The sequence below is a fragment of the Lipophrys pholis genome (assembly GCF_963383615.2).
Source record: "Lipophrys pholis genome assembly, chromosome: 19".
Taxonomy (NCBI): domain Eukaryota; kingdom Metazoa; phylum Chordata; class Actinopteri; order Blenniiformes; family Blenniidae; genus Lipophrys; species Lipophrys pholis.
The window spans coordinates 7,148,814-7,171,153 of record NC_137647.1 but is presented as its reverse complement, the minus strand read 5'-3'; the positions used below and the strand labels follow the sequence as shown (position 1 = coordinate 7,171,153).

Sequence of the window (22,340 nt, the reverse complement as noted above, 5' to 3'; positions counted from 1 at the left end):
TTAATAATTAATAAAAAAAATAAAAGGCGTGGTTTGTCTTTCATTCTGTTTATTCTAAATCAAATACACATTTACAAAATATATAATGTTAAAGTCTTTAACATGTCCAGTGCTAACATGAACTTTTATTTTGGTATAAATACAAATGTGTGACAGGATGATTTACAAGATGTTTTAGGTGTGTGTGTGTGTGTGTGTGTGTGTGTGTGTCTGTCTGTCTGTCTGTCTGTCTGTCTACAGGAGGTCCTGCTCCACCCAGACGGTCTTCTTCTGCTCATCCACGATCCTGTCCTTGATGATCCTGATCAGGTCGTCCGTCCCCGTCCAGGCGTCGGGCTCCAGGGTGGCGTAGAGACAGGGGACGCCCTCCAGCTCCTTCTCCTTGGCCCGGCACAGCTTCACAAACTCGTCCTCCGACTCCACGCTCAGTGGCAACTTCCTGTGTGGACAGGAAACAGGAAGGAAGCAGTGTTGTGGCGATGAGTGCGGTGATGCTCAGAACCCCGTGTCTGCGAGAAGATCCTGTAGACGCTCTGCAACAGTGGTCTCCGCGCTTTGGCGTGCTTCTCAGAAAGACTCGACTGACAAGACCAGTTTGATGAAGCTCATTTACACCAAAGACCGAGGCAATTACACACGGAGAATCAGAAGAACATGCCACTCCAGACCGAAACACTGCAAGATTATCGTTCCTGTCGTATTGAGTTGAAGCACACGACTTCACGAACTGCCACGTGCTTCACCCGGCTCCGTCTCGTCCCTTGCCTGTTTGCTTTTCAGAAGTGTGGTTTTGCAGCTGTGTGGTTTCAGCGAGCACGTTGCGCCGAGCCCTACCGTAGCCTCTTCACGTTCTTCTCGCAGATCTTGATGTAGATGATGATCGGATAGATTTCCCTGCGCAGGAGGTCCTTGATGCAGCTCAGCTCGGCCTCCAGCAGGCAGTGTTTGCCCTGGCGACAGGTGGAGAAATCGGCCTTAACACACAAACTCTGAGCGACGCTTCGCGCCGGACGTGTCCATTCTAGAGCCGCATTTGTTGACACAGGGAAAACATCAATCGTCAACTGCCTCAGCGCATATCAGCAGACAAATCAGGCCCCCTCACCTTGGCAGCGACGGCCTCGATGTTTTCTCGGGTGATGCATTCGAAGGTGGTCTGTTTTTCTTTGTAGTGAATGAAGGGCTCCACATTCTGCTTGAGGTGAAACTCCTCTTTGGACAACATATCTGCGCAGAGAGGGGAAAACGTTTGGCCTATTCTGATAAAAAAAAACTCCCAGAACGGAGCTCATTTGGTAACAATCATTTACAACAAGGAAGTGAAACTTTGAAGGTGTTCCGCCCCGGGGGGAATACGCGTGTGTAACCAAGTGGTAACGCCGTCTCTCGGCTTGCCAGATGTTCGGCTCGATATTCCAGCAGCACCTCTAGACGAAGCCTCTCCCGGGAGCTGCCAGATCGCCGTGGGACTCGGAGGTGTTTTACACAGAACAGCGACTCCAGCGCGTCGTGATCCTGCACGGTCGTCCAGATAATCAACCAGGCCATCTTTCATCCAACCTGCGCCGTTTCTCCGGTTACGCTCCGCCACAGGGCGGCACAATGCCTGACCTGAATCCCGAGCGGAGCCACCTTCTCTCTCACCCACTCGCCTCCTCGGCTACTTGTTATTCCTCTAGCTTTGATTCGCAGCGGGCGAGCACAGCGGGAATATGCAAACGAGATGGAAAGTCATGCGACCGACATCAGGGTTGTGACTCTCGGTGTCTGCGTCACAAACTAACCTGGCTTGCAGATGGTGAAGTCCATGGCCGCCCCCATGTTGAGGATCTTCTGAATGACGACTTTGGCCAGAGCGTTGGGGCTGAACAGGACGGGTCGTCTTCTCTGGGGCCGCTGGGGGGTGACGGGACTGTAGGGGATCAGGTTCAGGCTCCTGCTGAGCTCACTGTCTGGGTCTGCAGCGTCTGGCAGAGAGGACCAGGGTTCAGCACGGCATGAAACACAAAGGTTTAAGGAAGGTGTCGAAACATCCCGGAAATATGGGCTTTGAGTAAGTCCAGGGAGAGTTAGAAGGTTTTATGGACACATGTCTCTTTTATAAGAGTGTCGTCCTTCTGCCTCTTTTTTTCCGGGTTTATTTCAACTTTGACAGAAATGACAAGCTACAATTTGTTGTTGTTATACATATATTACAGATATGAATCTCGCCTGGAACTGAACATTTGTACTGAGGAAGTCCTGTAATGACTATCAAAACTCTTCTTTTTTTGCTGTTTTCAAGTCATTTGGAATATTTATGGACATATGGCCCATAAACAGGGTTCAATTTGTCCCACATTGATGACCTTGTGTAAGGAAAGTTACACTTTCAATGGAAATGTTTGAGGATATATGTCGCTATTGAGTGACGTAGAAGTGACTGAAAGCTCGCTATCGTACTACAAGTGAAGTAGAATTAGTACCGCAGCCGTACTTATATTGACTTGCATGCTGAAGGCTGCAATGTGCTGCAAATTTAGGTGTGATTCTACGTGTTTTTATTCAAAATGCAGCATTTTTTTTATGTTCAGGAGTTTCTGCTGTTGCTGCATGTTGATTAAAAGGATTTATCAAAATGAATAATACAAAATAAAACATAATAAATATTAGTTTTACTTTCCATACATTCATTTTTCTTCCGATTTCCTCTCAAAAGCTCAAAGTCACGAGGGAAAGAAATCCTTCTGAGAAATGTCCCAGCGCATTCATGAAAGGCCAAGGATAGCTCAGGAATAAATGGTGCACACTCGTTTTTTTAAATCTTAAGTAAATCTCCTTCAACTGGATTTCCCAGCTTTAATTAAAAAGCGGTATCAACACGGCGTCAAAGGCGAGGTAGAAGACATTTCCCAGTGTCATCACGCCTTAACTTGTGTTCAAACTTAATTCAGCCATTTTCACTCGCATCACTGTAAATGACATCTTTAACATCTTCCGTCTGCTTCGGTTCTTCTCACTCTGAAACTAACCGTCGGTTCTGAATCTGTCTGCTTCTCCTAAATTATTTCATTCATGTGCTCTCCGTGGCAGATATTTCCTCTTTTGGGCAGTCTTCACAAGATGTTTTTGCAGCTTTCGTGTCACGTCTTTGTCACACCTCCACTTGCTTTCACACCGAAATCAACTTCCCTCGATGCCAAATGTCATGTTGTATGAATAACAGAGGTGGAAAAATGGAAACTCTTTCTGCAATTTAACACAAATAGCAGTTCATACTGGAACGCTTAAGTGCAAAGTAAAATATCAGATTCTTTATCTGATCTTTCTATTCTTGTGGCAGATTTCAACATGAATAGATGCAACAACACAAAGATTCATCCTGATACTTGGCAGCAATACTTTCTTTTTCTTCTATTTGACATTTGAGTAAAACTCAGAATCTGTGCATTTTGACATTAACATACAATAAAAAGTGAATTAGCACATAATCGCTTCTGACTGCTCTGTGGTTTCTTTGTCTTTGTGCTCACTTAATGTCGTTTGGTGGGATTTTGCTTTACTTTTTCTTTGAATCAAACTTGTTCCACATCCCGTTCTTTAAATTGCGACCCCTTTTGGAACCTTTACAATTTCTTTAAAGATACTTTAGAGCAGCAATTCCCGACCAGGGGCGCAGGACCTACTTACACAGGCTTTGGTCACACAGAAGTTGTCGAAAGAGATTAAAACAACTATAATGATTCTCTAATCTAGACCAGACCTGGGAAAGTATTCTCCAGTTGGTGAGAGAGGGTGTGCCTGCCAGCTTGTATTAACGAGGGGTTCAGCAGCCGCTTTCAAAGGCAATTTGAGAGGAATGGAACCTCTGGAATGGAATTTATAATCCACTTTATATCAACCTTGAACTAACTTTTCCTTTCTACCTCCACTTTGGCAAACCAGTTGAGTTTCTTTCTGCAGGAAATGCTTCACGCATAAATCTTTCAGCAGTTACACTTTTGCCCATAGGTTTCCCTCCTCAGTCGGCATCTGTGTCGTTCTTGCTGGATCCCCGTGTCGACTTTTGACTCCTCGCTCGTCCTCACCTTCAGGTTTGAGCGACTCGAAGCCCTGCCGGGGTAGTGTTGTGCCGCCCGAGTTGACGATCCTCACGCGTTCGTTGCTGTTCATTCGCTTGTACTTGATGTCCACCCTGCTGACGAACTGCATAATCAAAGCATTTCATTTGGGGAACATCGACACGCGCCGCAAATCCATTTTGGGGAAACAACTTGTTTGCCGTTTTGTTACCTGCAGTATCTGAGTGAGGAAGATGCTGGCTCTAGACAAGCGAGGGCTGGTTTTGGGATCAGTCGAGGGGCTACCCTCCTCTGGCTGTAAATTAATCTAGGCAGATGGAAACGGGGCACACAAAGTGACGAGTCAAGAAGAGTCAAACAAAACAAAATGAACGCAGCGCAGAGGCTTCACAAAGGCTGAAACACACACACACACAGCAGGTCATGTATAATTCTCGACTCGTGTGATGAAGAATTCATGAAATCATGAAAAAGTGAAAATGTAAACAGACAAAAAACTAAAAGAAGAAAAGATTAAAAGGGAATTTTAAAAAGGCAAGAAGCAGAAAAACAGAATAAGGACAATTAAACTTTAAAGGACCAACGGTTGTTTTTCATACCAGAAATGGGTCATGGGAGGAGCTCTTATGTCTGCACACAATTGTGCTTTTACTGTGTTGTAGTTGAACAAACAGTGAGTTTAGAGAAGTTTTTTTTCAAACGTCTTGTGGTGACTGTAGATCAGGGCAGTCCAACACATTTAAATTCAGAGGCCATGTGCAGTCCAATTTCATGTTAAGTGGGCCAGACCGGTGACATAGTGCCATAATGACCTATACATTTATACTTTAAAGGTTTTATTTGTTGTGGCGCAGAGTATACGTGATGAAAATGTCAATATTTTTGCCAAACGAAGCAATTACTGTCAAAAACGACTCCAATCTCAACCATAATCCAATTTTAATGAAACCTGGTATAAAATACAGTGAAATGTCAAAAAACAACAACTTCTCCTACAGCTGCTGCATTATGCATGTTTTAACAAGCTCACCCTGACAACGTGGCTTTAAGGCTTGTTTGTGTTGTGTTGTGTTGTGTTGTGTTGTGTTGTGTTGTGTTGTGTTTTGTTGTGTTGTGTTGTGTCGTGTCCACTGTTCTTAAGAAACAACTATGTTTTCTTTAAAATTTGTACAATTTCCTTGATGGCTTGGCCAGATTGGAGCCTCTTGCGGGCCGGTTTTGGTCCACAGGCCTTATGTTTGACATCCCTGATGTGGGTTCTCTTACACTGAACCGCCATCCCAGTGACACCCAATACACCAAAAAAGAGCTACGGTACTTAAAGAATTAATTGAATCAAATAAAGCATAATAGGAAAGCATTTGGTTTGCCTGCTAACCTAAGGTAAGGAAAGTAAATATGTGCAGCACATTATAAACACATCCCTTTGACATGAAGCCAAACATTTTATTTTCATAGATTTTGTTGATTATGTTACGGTATTTTGGGATAAAAAGTGAATATTATTTATTGTGTTTCCAAATCCCCCTGACAGTTTAATAACTTTGTGTGGCGGAAGTTAGATTAGTAAGTGTATTTCAAGTAAAATACGGTTGTCACCTAATCTAATTATTTTAACAAATAAAACTTTTCCTTTTCCCAGTGCTACAATGTTTGAAATGTTGTTTCTTTTCTTTTTGCTGATTTTAGCATAAACTAGATGCCAGAGTGCCCCCACTACACCACCTTGATGCCACAAAGAAGAATTACGTGCCGGAGAGTTTGTTGATTACGTATCGTATTTTGAATAAAATATAAATTGTTAAGAGAAAGAAACTGAGAGCGAGAGAGAGATTGGGATGTTTCTTACCTTGCTGTTGCGGAACATTTCATTTTCTTCTTTTCCCCCTCGACAAAGTAACTTTTGAATCTTCACAAGAAGCAGCTGTTTAGCTCTACACGCACACGCACACGCACACGCACACGCACACACACACACACACAACCTTGTGAAATTTCACACTATACGACACTCTGTTATTTTTAAGCCGCTTCCTGTGCTTCTCTGCGGCAGCAGATTGTGCAGCTCAGGTGTGAACGTGTTCAAAGGTGACGAACTGTAGGTGTTGTGCTCGACATTGTTGTTGCACCGTGAGAATATACTGTGCTCGGCAGAGAATATGTGCATGATGTCAAACTGTCTGCAACGTGCGTAAGCTTTAAATGTGCGGCCTTCACAAGCTCATCTCGTATCTGCAGTGTAACATTAAAAACTTTTCGAAGAGTGCGGCTCTGTACCGTGAGTTGCAGGGTATGGTGCCTCGGTCGGCCTGATCAAATCTAGTGTAGGGCTCCACACGCGAGCAGAGCCACTCACTGCGGCCCTGGTGTCTGGTGTCCAGCACATGGACCACCTCATCACAGCGCAGGGGCAAGGTGCAACTGTCCGCCTGCCCTGATACGTTGAGGTTGGCCCGTATGTAGAAAGAGTCGCCAGAAGCGACCTTGCCATCGGCTATATCCCTCTGGAGACGACGATAAGCTGTGGAGCAAACACATTGAAGGCACGTATAGAGAAGACGTAAAGTAAATGAACAAAGAGGCGGGTAATCACCACTTACAGTCATAGTTGGCTCGATAGTGCAGGCTGACTGGACCGGAGCAGTGCTGCAAAGTCCAGACGGCCTCCTCCTGAGTGCTGGTATCCAATGAAATGCTTTGGCTTTCCCCACGTATGCATCCCTCAATCTGGTCAGCCAAGAATTAAACAGATACAACTAAAGCAAAGGAGTTAAACAGTAATGAATCGTATCTTAAATGTGCGGCCAATGTGGACGCTACATACCAGCATGAGGTGGTGTCCCTCCCGTAAGCCCGCCTTCTCAGCGATGGAGCCCGACTGGATGGAGGAGATAAAAATCCCACTGTCGTTGCCGCCGACCAGCGTGATGTCCTTCAGCAGGTTGTCGCCTGGCAGGGACAGCTCCTGCACGGGCTTCAGGGAGGAGCTGATCCTGGAGAAGGAGGACAGGGACGGGCGGAACGGCCTGCATGCAACAAACGCAGCAAAACGGAGAATCTGTGGTCAGTAATGGCGAATAGCATCCACTGCTGTGTTTGTGGGTGAAGACGTGGCTTCGCTGTACCTCTCCAGTGACAGTTTCCTGAAAATATTGTTGACCTGCTCCAGGTCGTACGTGTCCATCCCCTCCGACTGATGGGAGGAGGAAGACGAGTGAACAGAGGGAGGACCGCTGAGAGGGCGCTGCACTTCATCCTCTGAGGGAGACCGAAACAGACACATAAAGACGCTGATTATGGAAAAAGTCTAGTATTTCAACATAGAATACGATCAAATTAATGTTCATTGTACAGTTATGTGTGGAAGAAAGTAGGTGCAACTTTATCTCGTGCAAAAGAGATTTGGTTTAAGAAGTAAGTTGGGTTTTTTTCTGTTTTATAAGATACCAGTTTGTTTTGTTAGGTAGCTTTTAGGATTAGAATTTACTCTAATTAACTATTTTTGTTAAAAAAAAATTAAAAAAATGTTTTTTTGTTTTCCCAGTTAGGTAAAGTAGCATTTGTATTTATTGTTTTGCATATTTGTTTATGGGTAGAAATAATTACAACAAATCACCTTTCTGTCTCTGTTTTTCCTTCTTTTTCCAGTCTCCCTTCACCTTTTTCTTTATATTCTCCCCCTGCCCCCCCCCCCTTTTTTTTTTTAAACCCTAATGTGATTTTTTTCCTTCTGTTCACTAAAAAAAGTTCAATATGGATGAATCAGCGAAATCATGTACTGAAAGGCAGATTTATTGCGGTGTGTGAATTTGTTTCATGTCTCCGTTCTTGTCTGATGGCGAAAGCTGCTGTTACTGATAAGCCTCAGCCGGGTCCTGCATCCGACGGCGCGAAGGAGGAAGTGGGAGCGGCGGCTGCCACGTCCGGTCAGGTGGGCCCGAGTGGTGACGCTTTTCTGTTGTTATGACCGGAACTGCGCTGCCATGCACATGTTAGACTTCAATTTTAGTTGACGGTATTAAGACGCAGCTAAAAACCAGAAAAATGCGACATTTCACTTGAAACTGAACTGACTGAATGATTTTTATACATTTAGAAATGTAGTGTAGTTTTCCCAGCTGCGTAGGTGATGTGTATGTACTGTTTATCAAGGGAGGCTGGTATTAGTGTAAGATGTGACTTTAGGTGGGAAGGTAATCCTTAAATACTTAGTTTGTTTTTGTGCAGAGTGTAGGAGTTTATTACCAGACATCATTTCCATGTTGTCGCTGTCAAAGTCCAGGAGACTAAAATAGACAGAAATACTTAAGTCCATCACTTCTGAAGCTGCAATTTACGAGAAACTCAACACAAATCAACCTGCATTCGCAAAGGGAGTGATTTCACTGTAACATGATTATCTTGTGAACTTTGTAGAGTACCTGCGTAGGGGAAGGTCATACTCCTTCTCCCTCTCTCTGCGGTATAGTGATGCTTTATCCGGAGGTTCAGGTTGCGTGGACAGGATGCTGTCATGGCGGTAACGCAGCTGGTAATTTATAGGTGAACAAAAAAAAGCGGCCGTAAAAGTCAGTCCAAGAAAAAGGTCAGCGAGGATCAAGAAAATGTGGAACGAGTGCATTTGAGTCCACTCTGCCTCACCATATTGGGCCTGCCGGGCAGCTCCATGGGCATTACAGAGGGTGGGCCCGGGGGCGGGTACGGGGGCGGGTAGGGGGGCGGGCACCGGCACGGCGACGGCGAGGAGCAGAGCGACCGAGCTGAATAGGGGACATACGTCAGGGATATCGGCGACGAGGGAAGGGAGCTGCTGTTTCCTGGCATGTTTGGGGTCTGGATATTCAGGAAATCTCCTCCGTTGGCCGAAGGCGAAGCTGGAAGGAGGAAAACGATGCAAATATCATGGATCACGAAGGGAACTCCCTGTTCACACAAACACGTGCTGTTTGGAAAGATGTGGGCGTTACCTGCTGGTTGGCTGGCCTCTGGTTTGACGTGAAGCTCTTTGGAAACAGCGACTGGAAGTTTAACTTTTATCTGAGGTAGACAAGGTAAAAGGTTTTAGGTTAAAATATTCCAGTCTCCTCAACTTGTGTAAATTCTAACTTTAGAGCTTATTGAAACAGTAAACTTCTTTCAAAGATTGACGATATGGTATTATCTCTGATTATATATGTGTGACTATTCAAAATAACAATGGGCCAAAACCCCTCAACGCTCCTGGATGTTTCCAGGGTCTTCCTCCTCTAACTTTTTGACATTTTAAATTTAGTCGACTCTGCAAAAAAAACCCCTGATGAAAATCAAATCCGATGTTTATTTGGAAGAGTCTGCCTCTTTGTTTACACTTTATGAGGGACCTCGTGCACATTATGTTTATTCTTGTGAGGCCACATATCCACGTTTAAACAATATTTTACAGAAGTAACATGTAACATGTAATCCTCACAGTTCCATTTCAGCCATTTTTATGTGCAATGATGTACCAAGAGATGCACCTCTGGTTCTTAAATGTTGCACTTGAAGTTTTGACCTTATGTGTTGGTTGTGGAAAAAAAAAAAGAAAGAAAGTGCGAGTGACGGGCAGCTGACCACGGCTTTAAGGTTGGGTCTGCGTTTAAGTCGGGGCTCCTCGGGTAGAAACTTCTCCTCCGGCGACTCGTCGCTCGACCATTCTGATTGGCCCTGCGCAGGTTTAAACTCCTGAGAGATGATCGCTGGAGGAAGATCCCTCGGGAGACTCTGGGGGAAAAAAAAAAAACGGAACAAACAAAACCGTAAGAATGCTGGATTAAAAAAAAAAAAATCCAATGCTTCTCCGTACGGACTTCGCCGTGTCTGACCTGCGAGTTATCCAGGACGACGTCTTTGGAGAGCCGCCGTAGTCGAGATTCCAGCGTGACCAGCTTCGCCTCTTTACGGACGTTCTCGATGTGAAGCTCGTCGGTCTTCTCCTCCAGGTCCCGGATCTGTTTGCGGTACTTGTCCTTGTCGATGAGGCTCTGGGAGAACTGGTGCTGCGCCTCGTCTCGGGACCGGAACGCCTGCGGCAAACAGCGAACAAGCGGTCGATGAATAAACCATTGGGGTAGGCGTCTCTGTCCGGGTACGCGTGTGTTTTTTCACCTGGTCCCTCTCCTTCTCCACCTCCTCCAGCTGTATGGTGATGGTGTCCATGCGGTTGCGATACATCTCGCAGTCCTTCTGCAGGGTGGAGCACTTCAGCTCAAGATCTTCCTTTTCCTCCAGATACTGTACACAAATGCACGGAGACATGCACGTAACCCCAGTGTTGTTATTCATGGATTAGTTGTTTTTGTTTTTCAGCTTCAATTCACATCAAATTCATCCACTCAATAAAAGAGAGAACCACCCCCCCCCCCCCCCCCCCCCCCCCCCCCCCACACACACACACACACCCCCCGCCCCACCTCCATGTGCTTCACCTCCACTGAATGAACATGCTTTGTGTGGTTGTGCGTGTGTGGTTGTAACCTTGTCACGTAGTTCCTCCGCCTGTCTGACTTCTTCGTGCAGATTGTACAGACGGTTGACCAGATCCTGTCTGTCTTCTAGCGCTTCCTGTCTGTCATGTTCCAGAATGTCAAGGATGGCCTTGTCTGACGCAGGCAAGGGTCCCGGCTAGGTTAAAAAAACAAAACAAAAAAAAAAACATGCTATAAGTTACATGACAGGCGCCGAGACTTGAGTTCTCATCATTAGTAGTAGGAATCCAAAGCTCCTGTCGAGCCTGTTCGATTTGGCCGTACCTGTATTATCGACTGCAGCTCCTGCAGTTTGATTTTGAGCATGTCGTTCTCTCGCTCCAGCTCGAAGATCTCCTCCCTTTTCGGCCGGTTCTCGATGTCGTTCTTCAGCTTGAGGCTCTGCCTGCGCTCCATCTTACACTCCTCCTCCACTTTGTTCAGCCTGTGCTTCAGCTGATCGATCTGGAACGCAGAGTGGACACAGAACACGTAGCGCGATGTCAAACGAACGGCTTTAAGAAAACAAAAACCAAAAAAAGGGGTGATGATTTCCTGTCTTTTGTTTTGACATTACTGCGTTAATCAGTACCTCTAGCTGCAGGTCCCGACTCCTCATCACAGCCATGTTCTTCTCCTCGCTCAGCGTGGCGTACCTCATGGCCAGTTCGTAGTTCCCATCCTTCACTCTCAGCAGCTCGTCGCTGTAGGTGTTTCTCTCTTCTTTCAACTTGTTGTACCCTACGAAACAACAAAGTCGTCTAACCAGGCTTGTACAGACAAACAGCAATGGATGGACGGATGGATGTTGTCTTAGTTCTGGTGTTCGAAGGATAATTTCAGATGTCTGCTTAGTTTAGACCAACTTCAGACATTGGGGGTTTAAATCAGATAAAATTGGACATAATAACTTTCAGAGAATTGCCAACATTCCATCTGAGGGAAATGACATAAAACAATGAGCTATAATTAGCAGTTTAACGTACAGCCTACATCAACTAAGCGACCACTAAACTACTGAACTACTAAAGCAATGGGAAGCTGCTATATAAGTGAAATCCGTCACCATTTTCCTATTTTTTTCTTGATTCGATTCCTTTATTGAGAAAGTGGAAGTTGATCAGACATCATAAGCTGACAATTAAACTTAAATGAAGTTGATATGCCAAAAGCAATATATCCTCCTCAACAAAAGCCGGCGACACTGGACAGTATCGGTACACTATTTCTTGTTTTTGTTTCATTGTGAGTGTGCTTTGTGTCTCAGCTGCAGCGGGACCGAATGAAAAAAAGATCACAGCCATGTAGTTTCAGGATGAGGTTTTGGTTGGCGAATGACAACCGATCCTTATCAAGCTCAAATGTAGTGCACCGAGCAAGCAGTGTGGTAGCAGGCTCAGCTCACTGCGGTAAGATTTTGGTTTAAAGTTGAACCCTTTCTCCGGATTGTCGTTTTAACTCCTTTTAACAGAAAAAAAACCCCAAAACACTTTGTGGTCAAGTACGGTCTCGTCTGGAAAAGGAAGGTGCTTGATTGTTACTTTGCTGTAAGGCCTGGAGCTCCTGGTTTGCGAGTCGCAGCTTCTTCTGCTCGTCCTCCAGGGTGCAGTTCTTCTTGCTGAGCTCCGCCTGCTGCAGGGTCTTCACCTTCGACTGCTGTTGCAGTTTCATCACTTCGTTCATCAGAAACTGAGTCAGACCCTCGTGACCTTCCTCCACTGGAGTGAGGAAACAGACGGCGGGTGAGGAGAGCACAAAAGGAAAAAAAAAAAAAATTTTAAATGCTGCACAATTGTCTATCACATGTGCACCGTAGCACTGAGCTGAATGAAGCTGGTTCTAATCTAAAGCAGGGACAGATATGAGAAGCAGTGGTGGCTCAAAGTGTTTGATATGGCTGTTTACAAGCTGAAAACAAGAACCCAGGGTGTGTTTCTGTTTAAAGCCCCTCTCTCAAAGAGATCAGACGAATCTTGACTAGTCAAAGACAAATAAAAACAAATAGATCATAAATCAGCAGCAACCTTTGCTTGGACCTCCACGGAGTTGCGTCAGTTGCCCAAAAATTGCTCAACATTTGCCGGGTAATGTTGATCATTCTTGTAACAATAGTAACAATAAATCATTTTTAACCCGTTAAAAAGTGTTTCTCTCTCGCCCAGATGTCATTTTGTCATCATTTGTAAGCCAGATGGAGCTCCTAAAGTGTTAAATCTGCTTATTTCTCATTTCTCACCCTTTTCTAAGATGCATATAAGGCAGGTTTCTCGCTGGTTTTGAGTCATCTGTGACTTCTATGAGAATATTTTACCAACAAACAAGCAATTTGGGGAACTGAAGCCACTCATTTGTGAGACCCTGCAACTCAAATTGCGAATCACTGGGAAAGTTTCGAGACCATATAGTATATTCTGATGACAAGGGAGCTTAAGAAATCAGTATAGAAGAATCGAATAGAATCTAAAAGGGTTTAACTGGGGTCACTAATTGGGGATCATATCTCACCTACGATGGTGGAGAAGCGTCGCGTCGGCTCCTTCCCGGTGACCAGCGTGTACAGCTTGGGGTAGTAAAACTCCAGACTCTCCAGAAACACCACGTAACCCCGCTCTCCTTTAGTGTGGAGGATGTCAAGCAGGCGACCTGACGGAGGAACGAGTCGGCTCGTTTAAAACGCAGAAACTCAACGATCACGTGCAAAGTGTCAAAAATGAACTGAAGTAGACGTCTGGTTTAAGAAAGAACTTTCCACCACAACCATTTAGATTTTCGTAAAGGAACAAGTTGAACAGACTGATTACTTTGAGCACACATCATGGTTTTAATCACATCTTAGGAGAAAGCGAATACTAAATATTAAGTGTACTGAGGCAAAAACGAAGAAAAAAAATTGTATCACACACAGTTTTTTAATTTTTGGGGGGCTTTTCTAAACTGATAGAAAGATGTCAGAATACACCGTTAACAAAATATAAGATAAACTCTATTGTCTGCCCCAAATGGGGACGTTTTTCTTTAACAGGGTCCCAAACAATAAAATACAACACATATTCAAAAACACACTTCAGACACATATACAGACATACGGGAAATGTTAAACGGAACCAGGAAACAGTAGCCGATAAAAATAGAAATAAAAGAAAATATATATATATATATATATATAATTAGCCGGATAGTGATGTATGACCTTCATCAGCGGTGTCGCATCCTGGACCTGGTGGGCCGCTGTCCTGCTCCATCACTACTCAATGTAACGAGCAGCTACTGGTGTTTCTGCAGAGCCCGACATTGACTAATGAACCACATAAAACATGCAGGACTGAAGCGTCCGAGGACTTCACAGCACAAATGTGGTGATCCAGCATCTTTTTAATGTGACTATAAAGCAGGTATTGACTGGCAATTTGCACCGAATGAGACGGTATTTTCTTGCGTGTGACGTAAGAGCAGGGCTCTCAAACTGCACAGGCGAGTACTAGTTGTTATTTTGTCTATTTTGAAAGATTCCATTACATTGTCTAAGAAGGATTAAAAAAATAAATAAATAAATAAAAATAGATCACCATCTACAGTTTGCAGTTTTGTGTTGTTACACAGTATTTTAACTGAAATTATACATTCGAAGAAATAAGTGGTGCACAGTTTGTTGGACTACTCAAATATTGAAGTGGCCCTCCAATAGGGTGACCCCTGCCCAAGAAGCTGGAAATACCAATTAAAGTGGAAATATGTTTTGTGTGTTAAACTGGTATCTTTATGAAGTTACTGTTTATTCTTTAGAATTATTACGTTGTGATGGGGGGGGAAAAAAAAACAGTCAAGCAAATTGTAATAAAGTTGGATTTTATGTTTTTTTTATTTTATTATTAGATAAATATATCAGGTAAGACTCTTTAAAAAAATATTTTATATACAAGTCCACGCACAAACGCTTTGACTCACTGGTGCGGTTTGAGGTCGTGACCAGCAGCATGGAGTGAAGGACCTCGTCCTCGTCCTGCTCGTCCAGCACTTTGCACTGGCGGAGGTAAGGAGTCAGCTTCGACGGGGAGATCATGCGGCAGAGGTCGTAGCGTTTGCACTCCACCCTGTCCCACTGCATCGCCGCGTCCTCCAACGTCCCGTTCTCCATCGCTCGCGCCCTGGAAAGACACGCGGTGTGTTTGAGTTGGCCTCGAGTTATTTATTTATTGTTTTGAAATATAAAAAAAATAAATAAAATACAACCAAAAAAAAACAAAACTGTGTTGTGTGGTCTCAAAGCAAGAAAATCCCTCACTTCAAGTTCGGGGAAGTCTGTGGGGAGTTTGCACGTTCTTCCTGTGTGTTTGTGGGTTTCTCTCTGGGTGCTTTTTTTTTTTTTTTTTTTTTTTTTTACATCCTTCCTCTCGTGCAAAAATATCTCTTATCTATGAGAAAAGATCTATTTTCTCTACATCAGAGGTGTCAAACACATCTTAGTTCGGGGGCCAAATACAAATATATACCCAATTACATCTCGAGCGGGCCAGAAAGGTAAAATAGTGCAATGACAAACTTCAAATTTCATCTTTGAAGTTTTTTTTTTGTTGTTGTGGCGCAGAGTATACGCGATGAAAATGTTCATATTCAAAATGAGGATTGCAGTGACGAAAGCGCTCCATATTACTTTGGGTTTACTCGACTTTAAGTTGAACTGTGTTTATGATTATTCATGATTTCTTTTTCCCATGTATACAGTATGAGTATGTTTTGCGTATCTGAAAATTTAAGCTGGAAGTTGTGGATGCCATGCTTGTGTCTAGAATCCCCTCCCCCCAATTCAATATTTGTTTTACATTTTTACAATTTGCTTGGTAGTTTTGCCAGATTAGACAGTTTTGACCTCGTGTTTGAAACCCCTGGTCTTCAGCTATGACAAAGCATCTTGGAATGCATGTAATCTGAGCATCTATACTGTGTACCTTCACTAAATTAAGCAACTTAAAATACCTTTTTTTTTTTTTTTTTATATCATATATCCTATGATCATAATATTGGGCTGACCTGTGGCTGTTTCTCTTTGTATTTATGTTATTGCATGTCTTCATACTGATATAAAATTAAGCAGTAGTTGTTGATTAAAAAAAATAAAATAAAAAAATACGGATGGAAAGAAAGATGCAACAAAAAGAAGAGACCGTTTCATTTTGGGTTTCAAAAAAAAAAAAAAAAAGAAAAACCCACAAGCAGACATGTCTAAGTGTACTTTCAGTTGCAAGCAAGACGAACAAACATGCAAACATGCTATTTCTTTTTTTTTTTTTCTTTCTTTTTCGAGAAGCAGAAAATGAGTGGGTTTCTTCTTTTTGCTCAGAACAAACAATCTCAGTTAACCTCAATCACAGAGTCAAACGCTGTGTTCCTACTTCAAGCGGCCCACCGACGGTGATTTCAATGAGAAATATTTGAAGGGACCCGCATTAAATCAGAACATCCGTGTGAAAACATTAAGGCCTTTAGATTTGTCACCACTACTTTTGACGGCAATTTCGAGGTTGCGACGTCGTTTTAGAGACAAGAATCAGGCGGAACTTGAAGTGGGAATCGTTTTAGACGATTTTACACGAGCAACTACATATCGAAATGGCAAAATGGTTTTGCGATGTAAAACCACTGAGATAACTTGCAGCCTTTCTATTTACCTCGAGACACAAACACAAAACACACCAGCAGGTTGTTTACGCCATTCGTCCTTATTGGATCGTCTGTCACGTTGGAAATGACAATTAAAAACGAGCCGCCGCGTTAAAAAAAAAAATAAGTCAACAAAATCCAGACAAACACACAAACAAATCAACTGACGTCTTTCCATTTGCCTCTCGTCTTTCCAGAAACAAATTGCTGCTCTGTCTATTGTTCTGTTACTCCCACTTCATTTCCTGTCTCCAGTTTATCGCCACGTCTGATATACAAATACACACACACACGCACACACGCACGCACAGACATAAACACACTTTTCTTTTTCTTTTTTTTTTAAATGGCAGAACTTACTGGAGATACAAACTCATGGATAAGATGCATTTTATACTCGTACCATTAAGAAAAAAGAAAAAATATTGATATCTAAACTTGATTCTGATTGCAAACTTAAGGAACATGTTATTTCACCTTTATAATCAGAAGCAGGTTTTTATTTTTTTTTGTTTATTTCTTTATGGTATGGGACTAGGAAGTGCGTTATATCCACGAGTGGGCCTCACCAGTACGTTTTGCCCTGAAAAATGTGTGTGAATCCTGAAATCCTGTGGAAAACCCGAGTCCTTAAATGCCGCCTTAATCAGGGAAATTATTAATTAAACGGGTGTGAGCGTTTTTCACTCTCACACATTATTGTGTTTTATCACCTCGTAGGGACACTGAACTGTGTTCCAACTGACTAACTAACCTTAACTCTGTTAGTTTAACTTTAAGTAAATACAAGTAAAATAAGGGCACGCACGCGCACACACACACACACACACACACACACACACACACACACACACACACACACACACACACACACACACACACACACACACACAGCTTCTAGGGACATCGATTTGTCTTAAATGTAATAAAAAAAAAAAAGCGTAATTCCATTGATGGATTATTAATTTGAATGTGTGAAATACTGAATGGCAATTTACTCAACATGACTCCTAATCACTTGTTTTTTTCCATAGTTCTCGTATATTCTCGTCTCGTCAGTCACAGCTCAGCCCCCTGGTCGGGTGGAGGACATTTTTTTTTCAGCCGCCACAACAATAAAAGTTACACATCCCTGTTCTCGAGACGTTGTATTGTCTTCCATCTCCTTCCTGCAGTCACAACCTTCACTGTAATCGTCATGCACTCGTCTCCTCTTCGGGGTTTTATCTAAATCCAGGGTCATAGGTGCTGGCGTCGACCCCAGGTGACCGTGTGTGAAGGCGTGTTACAGCCTGGACAGGTCACCAAACAACCACACACACTCACCATCACTCCTACGGGGGAATTTTACAATTACTAATTGACCTCAGATGCTTGTTTATGGACTGTGGGAGGAAACCAGTGTACCTGGAAGGAAAGCCCTGCAGGTGAACCATTCAAACTGCCCTGGACTCAAAGCCGGTGTGTTCTAACCTGTCTGACCACTACACCACCACGAAGCTTTCAGAACCAAAGTGACTATTTTATTTATTTCATGCACAGCTACTAAAACCTCAACGATAACAACCATGTATATCTCTATTATTTCCCCAAACACGTAATCGCATCAAAAGTTATTGAATGATTTTCATTACAGAGGCTTGGGACGTCCCCTCAGATTCAGACATGCTCGTCCACACACACACACACACACACACACACACACACACACACACACACACACACACACACACACACACACACACACACACACACACACACACACACACACACACACACACACACACACAAACACTGTCCATGAATGTTTCATATTTGCATGCTTGTCCAGTTGGTGGGTGGTTATCCTACAATCCTGCTTTGTGACTTGTAGCCAACAGTTAGGCAAATCGAGACTATCTGACTCTCGTTGCTTATGTAAACACACGCAATCACAAATACATACTTTTGCATGGACTCATTTCCGAGGTGTATGTGACGTGTCACATATAAACTGTAAGTACAGTTTGAAATTCAGTTGATTTTCAGCTGGCCGGCGAACAAAATCACTGACATGTCGTTTAGTTTTTAAAAAAGCAGCCTGAGGCAGAAAGAAAACCAACACATCCTCTCTACACTTGAAGTTATTATTTGTGTGTACACCGTGAGTGTAGTTCCACTGACCCTGAAGATGATGAAACCACAAACACGCAGCCCAACACAAACACACACACACACACACACACACACACACACACACACGCACACACACACACACACACACACACACACACACACACACACACACACAGGCAGACCCCTTCACTAACCACACGCACACATTTCCTCTTCTCTATTCTCTTATTTTGGAGTTCATTACCGAGAAAGTTCATCCTTGCTTCCTCCTTTTCAAACCAGATGTGAGTACAGCTCTCTTCCTCTATTTTCTTTTAGTCTTTGCAGACAGCTGCTTTTATTTAAAGTGTTGTGGTCAGAAGACTTGCTTGTCTTTTTTCTTTTTTTTTTCTTTCTTCAAAGCAGTGCAAACGTGTATAGGTGTGTGTGTCACTCAACCCAATATTTAATTTTTTTTTTTAAATACACAAGCACATCCATGATACTTGCCCTTGCGACACTCAGACGCACTAAAGAATCTTCCCTGTCCTTCCATGTTTCCCAACACTTCCTTCCGTCTTTGTCTTTCATTCTTTCATAGATTTTCTTTACAACTGACTTAAATCTTCATTTTTTTTTTTTTTTTTTGCAAATGCAACATTTTATTTCCAGTTTGCAGAAGTCGAACCAATGATTCCTGCTCAGCACTCAAAACGACAATTTCCTTAAAAGAAAGTCCTCAGCAATTCACATCTGAAGCAGCTTCACTGGAGGACATTGAGTTCAGATTGTGAAAAATAATATTCGGGGAAATTGAAGATGCACATGAAATAGACAGGCGGTACAATTTGTAGCAGAAGTGCATTGAAAAGAGCCCGAGTCCATGTTGTTGTCGCATCATTATGAAGCTACGCAACCTGATGCGGTACACAAGGTTTACAGTTTACTCCAGTATACTGACCCCACTATAGTCAACCTCAGTTTTCACTGTGACCTTTTAGAGTCATAAACTCATGTCAGATGAAGAACTTTATTCATCCATTTTTTTATGCACACGAAGAAAAAAGGCCACATTATTATACCATTAGTTGTACCTGAGGTGCATCAGCATTGAGTTGCCTGTTTGTGTTCTCAAAAACAATGTGATTCATTTGTTGTATATCTAAGTTAAATCATCACAGCCTCCAATCACAACTCGAGCTATGCCTCATTTATTTTTCCTTTTAGACCTACTACATTTATACTCTATATTTCAATGCTTAAAGTGGCTTTTACTCCTTGGAAACGGGCATATACCTCCAAAAATGACACAATTCTTTCTGAAAGTGCAGATGAATTGTGATGATTGAAGTTGAAAATGATAAATGATATGTTGTGCTTTCAAACAACAACATTTCACCACACGTGATTAAAGCAATCAAATCGTAAAGCAATAAAATGGACTGAAATGAGTCAACAAACTCGCTATGAACACACAGCGCCTCATAAACAAATATAAGTCTAAGCTGGGATGAACTATTTAGAGACAAAAGTGCAAAATATCTTGACAATTTGTAATTCAATGCATCATAGAGAAAATAATGTGAATGAATAAAGCCCTTGGTGAACATCCGTGTTATAAACGAAGGAAAAGTTCAATGAATTCTATTCTTTTCTTTACATTTATTAGTAAAATCACTGAGTCATCTTGAGGACTTTTTGATAAAAGGACAACACTTTAAGTAAAATTGGGTGATTAGCACGTTTTACACTGATCACCTATTAGTTCATAACAGCAGAATGTTAGATAAACAGCCATGTAGCTTCATTTACATTCTGAAGACGTTACCGTCTTCATCCACACTGTCAGATATCAGAGGAAATATAATCCGAGATGAAAAGTTAATTACGACTCGACGTCAAACCAAATTTGTAGGAAACGCTTTGCTTTCCCCCACACGGCTTCGTGGTGGTCTCTGTGTTCCTGCATATTTCTGTGGCACATAAAACTTCAACAGTCAGTTTCAGTCGTCTTGCAAAAAATGCAGCAAACTCACGACCCATGAAACGTGTTCCATGTGCACAAAGCCATTCGGCCCCAGACTTGCATTGTCACTTGCTTCCTGTCAGCAGACTGGCCTTGGAGGAGCTGACCGGTGAACTGATGGGTAGATATGATTGGTTCAGTTGTGCAAACTGTCATAAAGGCTCCATTGTCCAGCTGAATAGCAGAACCCTATAGGAATTTGATACCTGGGCTCTCTTTCTGTTGAGACTTTGAGAGACGAGAGACTCTGAATGAAAGCTTTTCTCCTTTCTTTGACGGTTCAGGTCTGCTGGTTTTCATAGTTTCTTCATGGAACTCTGCTTATTTTCTTGATTATATGTAGACTTTGTAAAAGAAGAAGATCTCCTCATTTATTGCTGAAACAGTTGGGATGCAATTCAAACACGATGCTGCCTATTCGTCTTCTGCGCTCTCCTTCATTCTCACAGTCTGTGGAGCTCACTGATCTCTGCACCTGCTGCTGGAATCCCAAACATCCCAACAAAGCCCGATAAAGAGTTTGTGGTGACAGAATCTCGGCTATTTGGTTACAAGACCAACAACTTCCCACATAATCTAGACTAAAGTATGTCAGTGAGTAGTAAGGTAAACAATTATTAACCACCACCTGGTAAAGACTCACAACATGTTTGTAAAAAACCTGTATAGGTTTTGCCAATAAGCAAGAATTGAAGACTTGGGGGGGGGTAAGCCAATGGGTGTTTTTTTGTTTGTTTTTTTCTCTCATGATAGACTACAATTGATGACACATGGCACGGTCATGATCGTCTGTCTGCGCAGTGATGCGAGTAGCAAAACCAAGTGTGACTTCTCGTTTTTTCCACTTAAATTTGTCACCCTCGTCTCTCTGGCAACATTTTTAAACAAGAAAAAACACAATTTCCAAAAAAATAAAATAAAAATAACAATAAGCACAAATCTCTTAACATATCAGAGCTGAAAAAGCGCGTAAAGAAAAGTTGTTGTTTTTTGTTTTCTTACCTGAGATGCGACGATATATAAAAGGGGGTCGGAGGGGAAGGAAACTCGAGACTACAGGCGCGGGGAGCCGTTTGCTTTGGTAGTTTTCTTGTTTTCAACAAACACGAAACCGGTTTGCTCCACCGTAAGTCCTCAACGCTCAGGTTGTGTCCATTTATCCGACAGCGAGAAAAGTTAAGAGCGCACGAAGAGCGCGTGAGGAGCCGCGGCACCAGCCCAACGTCTGAGCGACCGAAAGACACTGACTGACAGAAAGAAAGCGAGAGAGAGAGAGAGAGAGAGAGAGAGAGAGAGAGAGAGAGAGAGAGAGAGAGAGAGAGAGAGAGGAGGCGGACGGTGAGAGCTCAGATGGAAATAAACTCACAGGAACATGTCTTGAGAAGGAGCGCAGCTTTTGCTTTTATTGGCTGCCGCTCAACCGCAGTACAGACAATTATCTCTTTTCTCTATTTAAATTAAACGGGCTGTTCTGTTATTGCACGTGTAGCACCTGTATGAAACATGGATGGATAGAACCTTCTTCCTCATAGTGATTGAGGCTATTTCGTCCGAAAACCCTCCAAAATACACGCGGTTCACTTAAGCTGGAGGAAAAAGCAAATTACAACTTCCTTATTTGAGTTAATTAGAAACCACTCTGCTGTTATGATTGTAATCTGAGAGCAAACACGACATACCTTTCGTTTTCAAGGCAAGTCTTTAAAGTCGACCGGTTGTGATGGTGTTGAGTCACACACTGGACAAACTGTTTGGTAAACCTTGCTGCGAGCAGCTTGGATTCCCTTTTGCCATCAGAACCGTTTTCATTCTCGGTGGAATTGAATAAGAAAAGTCGCTCAGATATTTCTGGTCCATGTTGACGCGTCAGCATCGCACATCTACTGCAGATTTGTCAGCAAACCATCCCAGATGTGAACCCACTTATCCACTACATCCCAATGGGCCTGTCTTTTTTGGACTGAAGCCTGGTGAATATGGAAGTCTTTGAACTGGTCATGTCCAATCAAAGATCCT

General features: G+C 42.9%; 1 protein-coding gene across 1 annotated transcript; it reads right to left on the bottom strand.

Annotated features, from left to right (window-relative positions):
* Positions 1-35: 35 nt before the first annotated feature.
* On the bottom strand, positions 36-21,572 carry card11 (caspase recruitment domain family, member 11). The gene is made up of 25 exons (XM_080488342.1): positions 21,327-21,572; positions 14,492-14,691; positions 13,052-13,189; positions 12,088-12,264; positions 11,139-11,287; positions 10,832-11,011; positions 10,557-10,703; positions 10,188-10,313; positions 9,905-10,105; positions 9,654-9,803; positions 9,029-9,098; positions 8,703-8,935; positions 8,483-8,589; positions 8,307-8,347; positions 7,187-7,319; positions 6,886-7,087; positions 6,662-6,788; positions 6,339-6,582; positions 5,911-5,995; positions 4,273-4,368; positions 4,068-4,185; positions 1,785-1,967; positions 1,106-1,227; positions 835-950; positions 36-439 (listed from the first exon to the last, which is right to left on the bottom strand). The coding sequence occupies exons 2-25, from the start codon at positions 14,679-14,681 to the stop codon at positions 235-237; spliced, it is 3,540 nt and encodes a 1,179-aa protein (XP_080344468.1). The 5' UTR covers positions 14,682-14,691; positions 21,327-21,572; the 3' UTR covers positions 36-234.
* Positions 21,573-22,340: the final 768 nt, after the last annotated feature.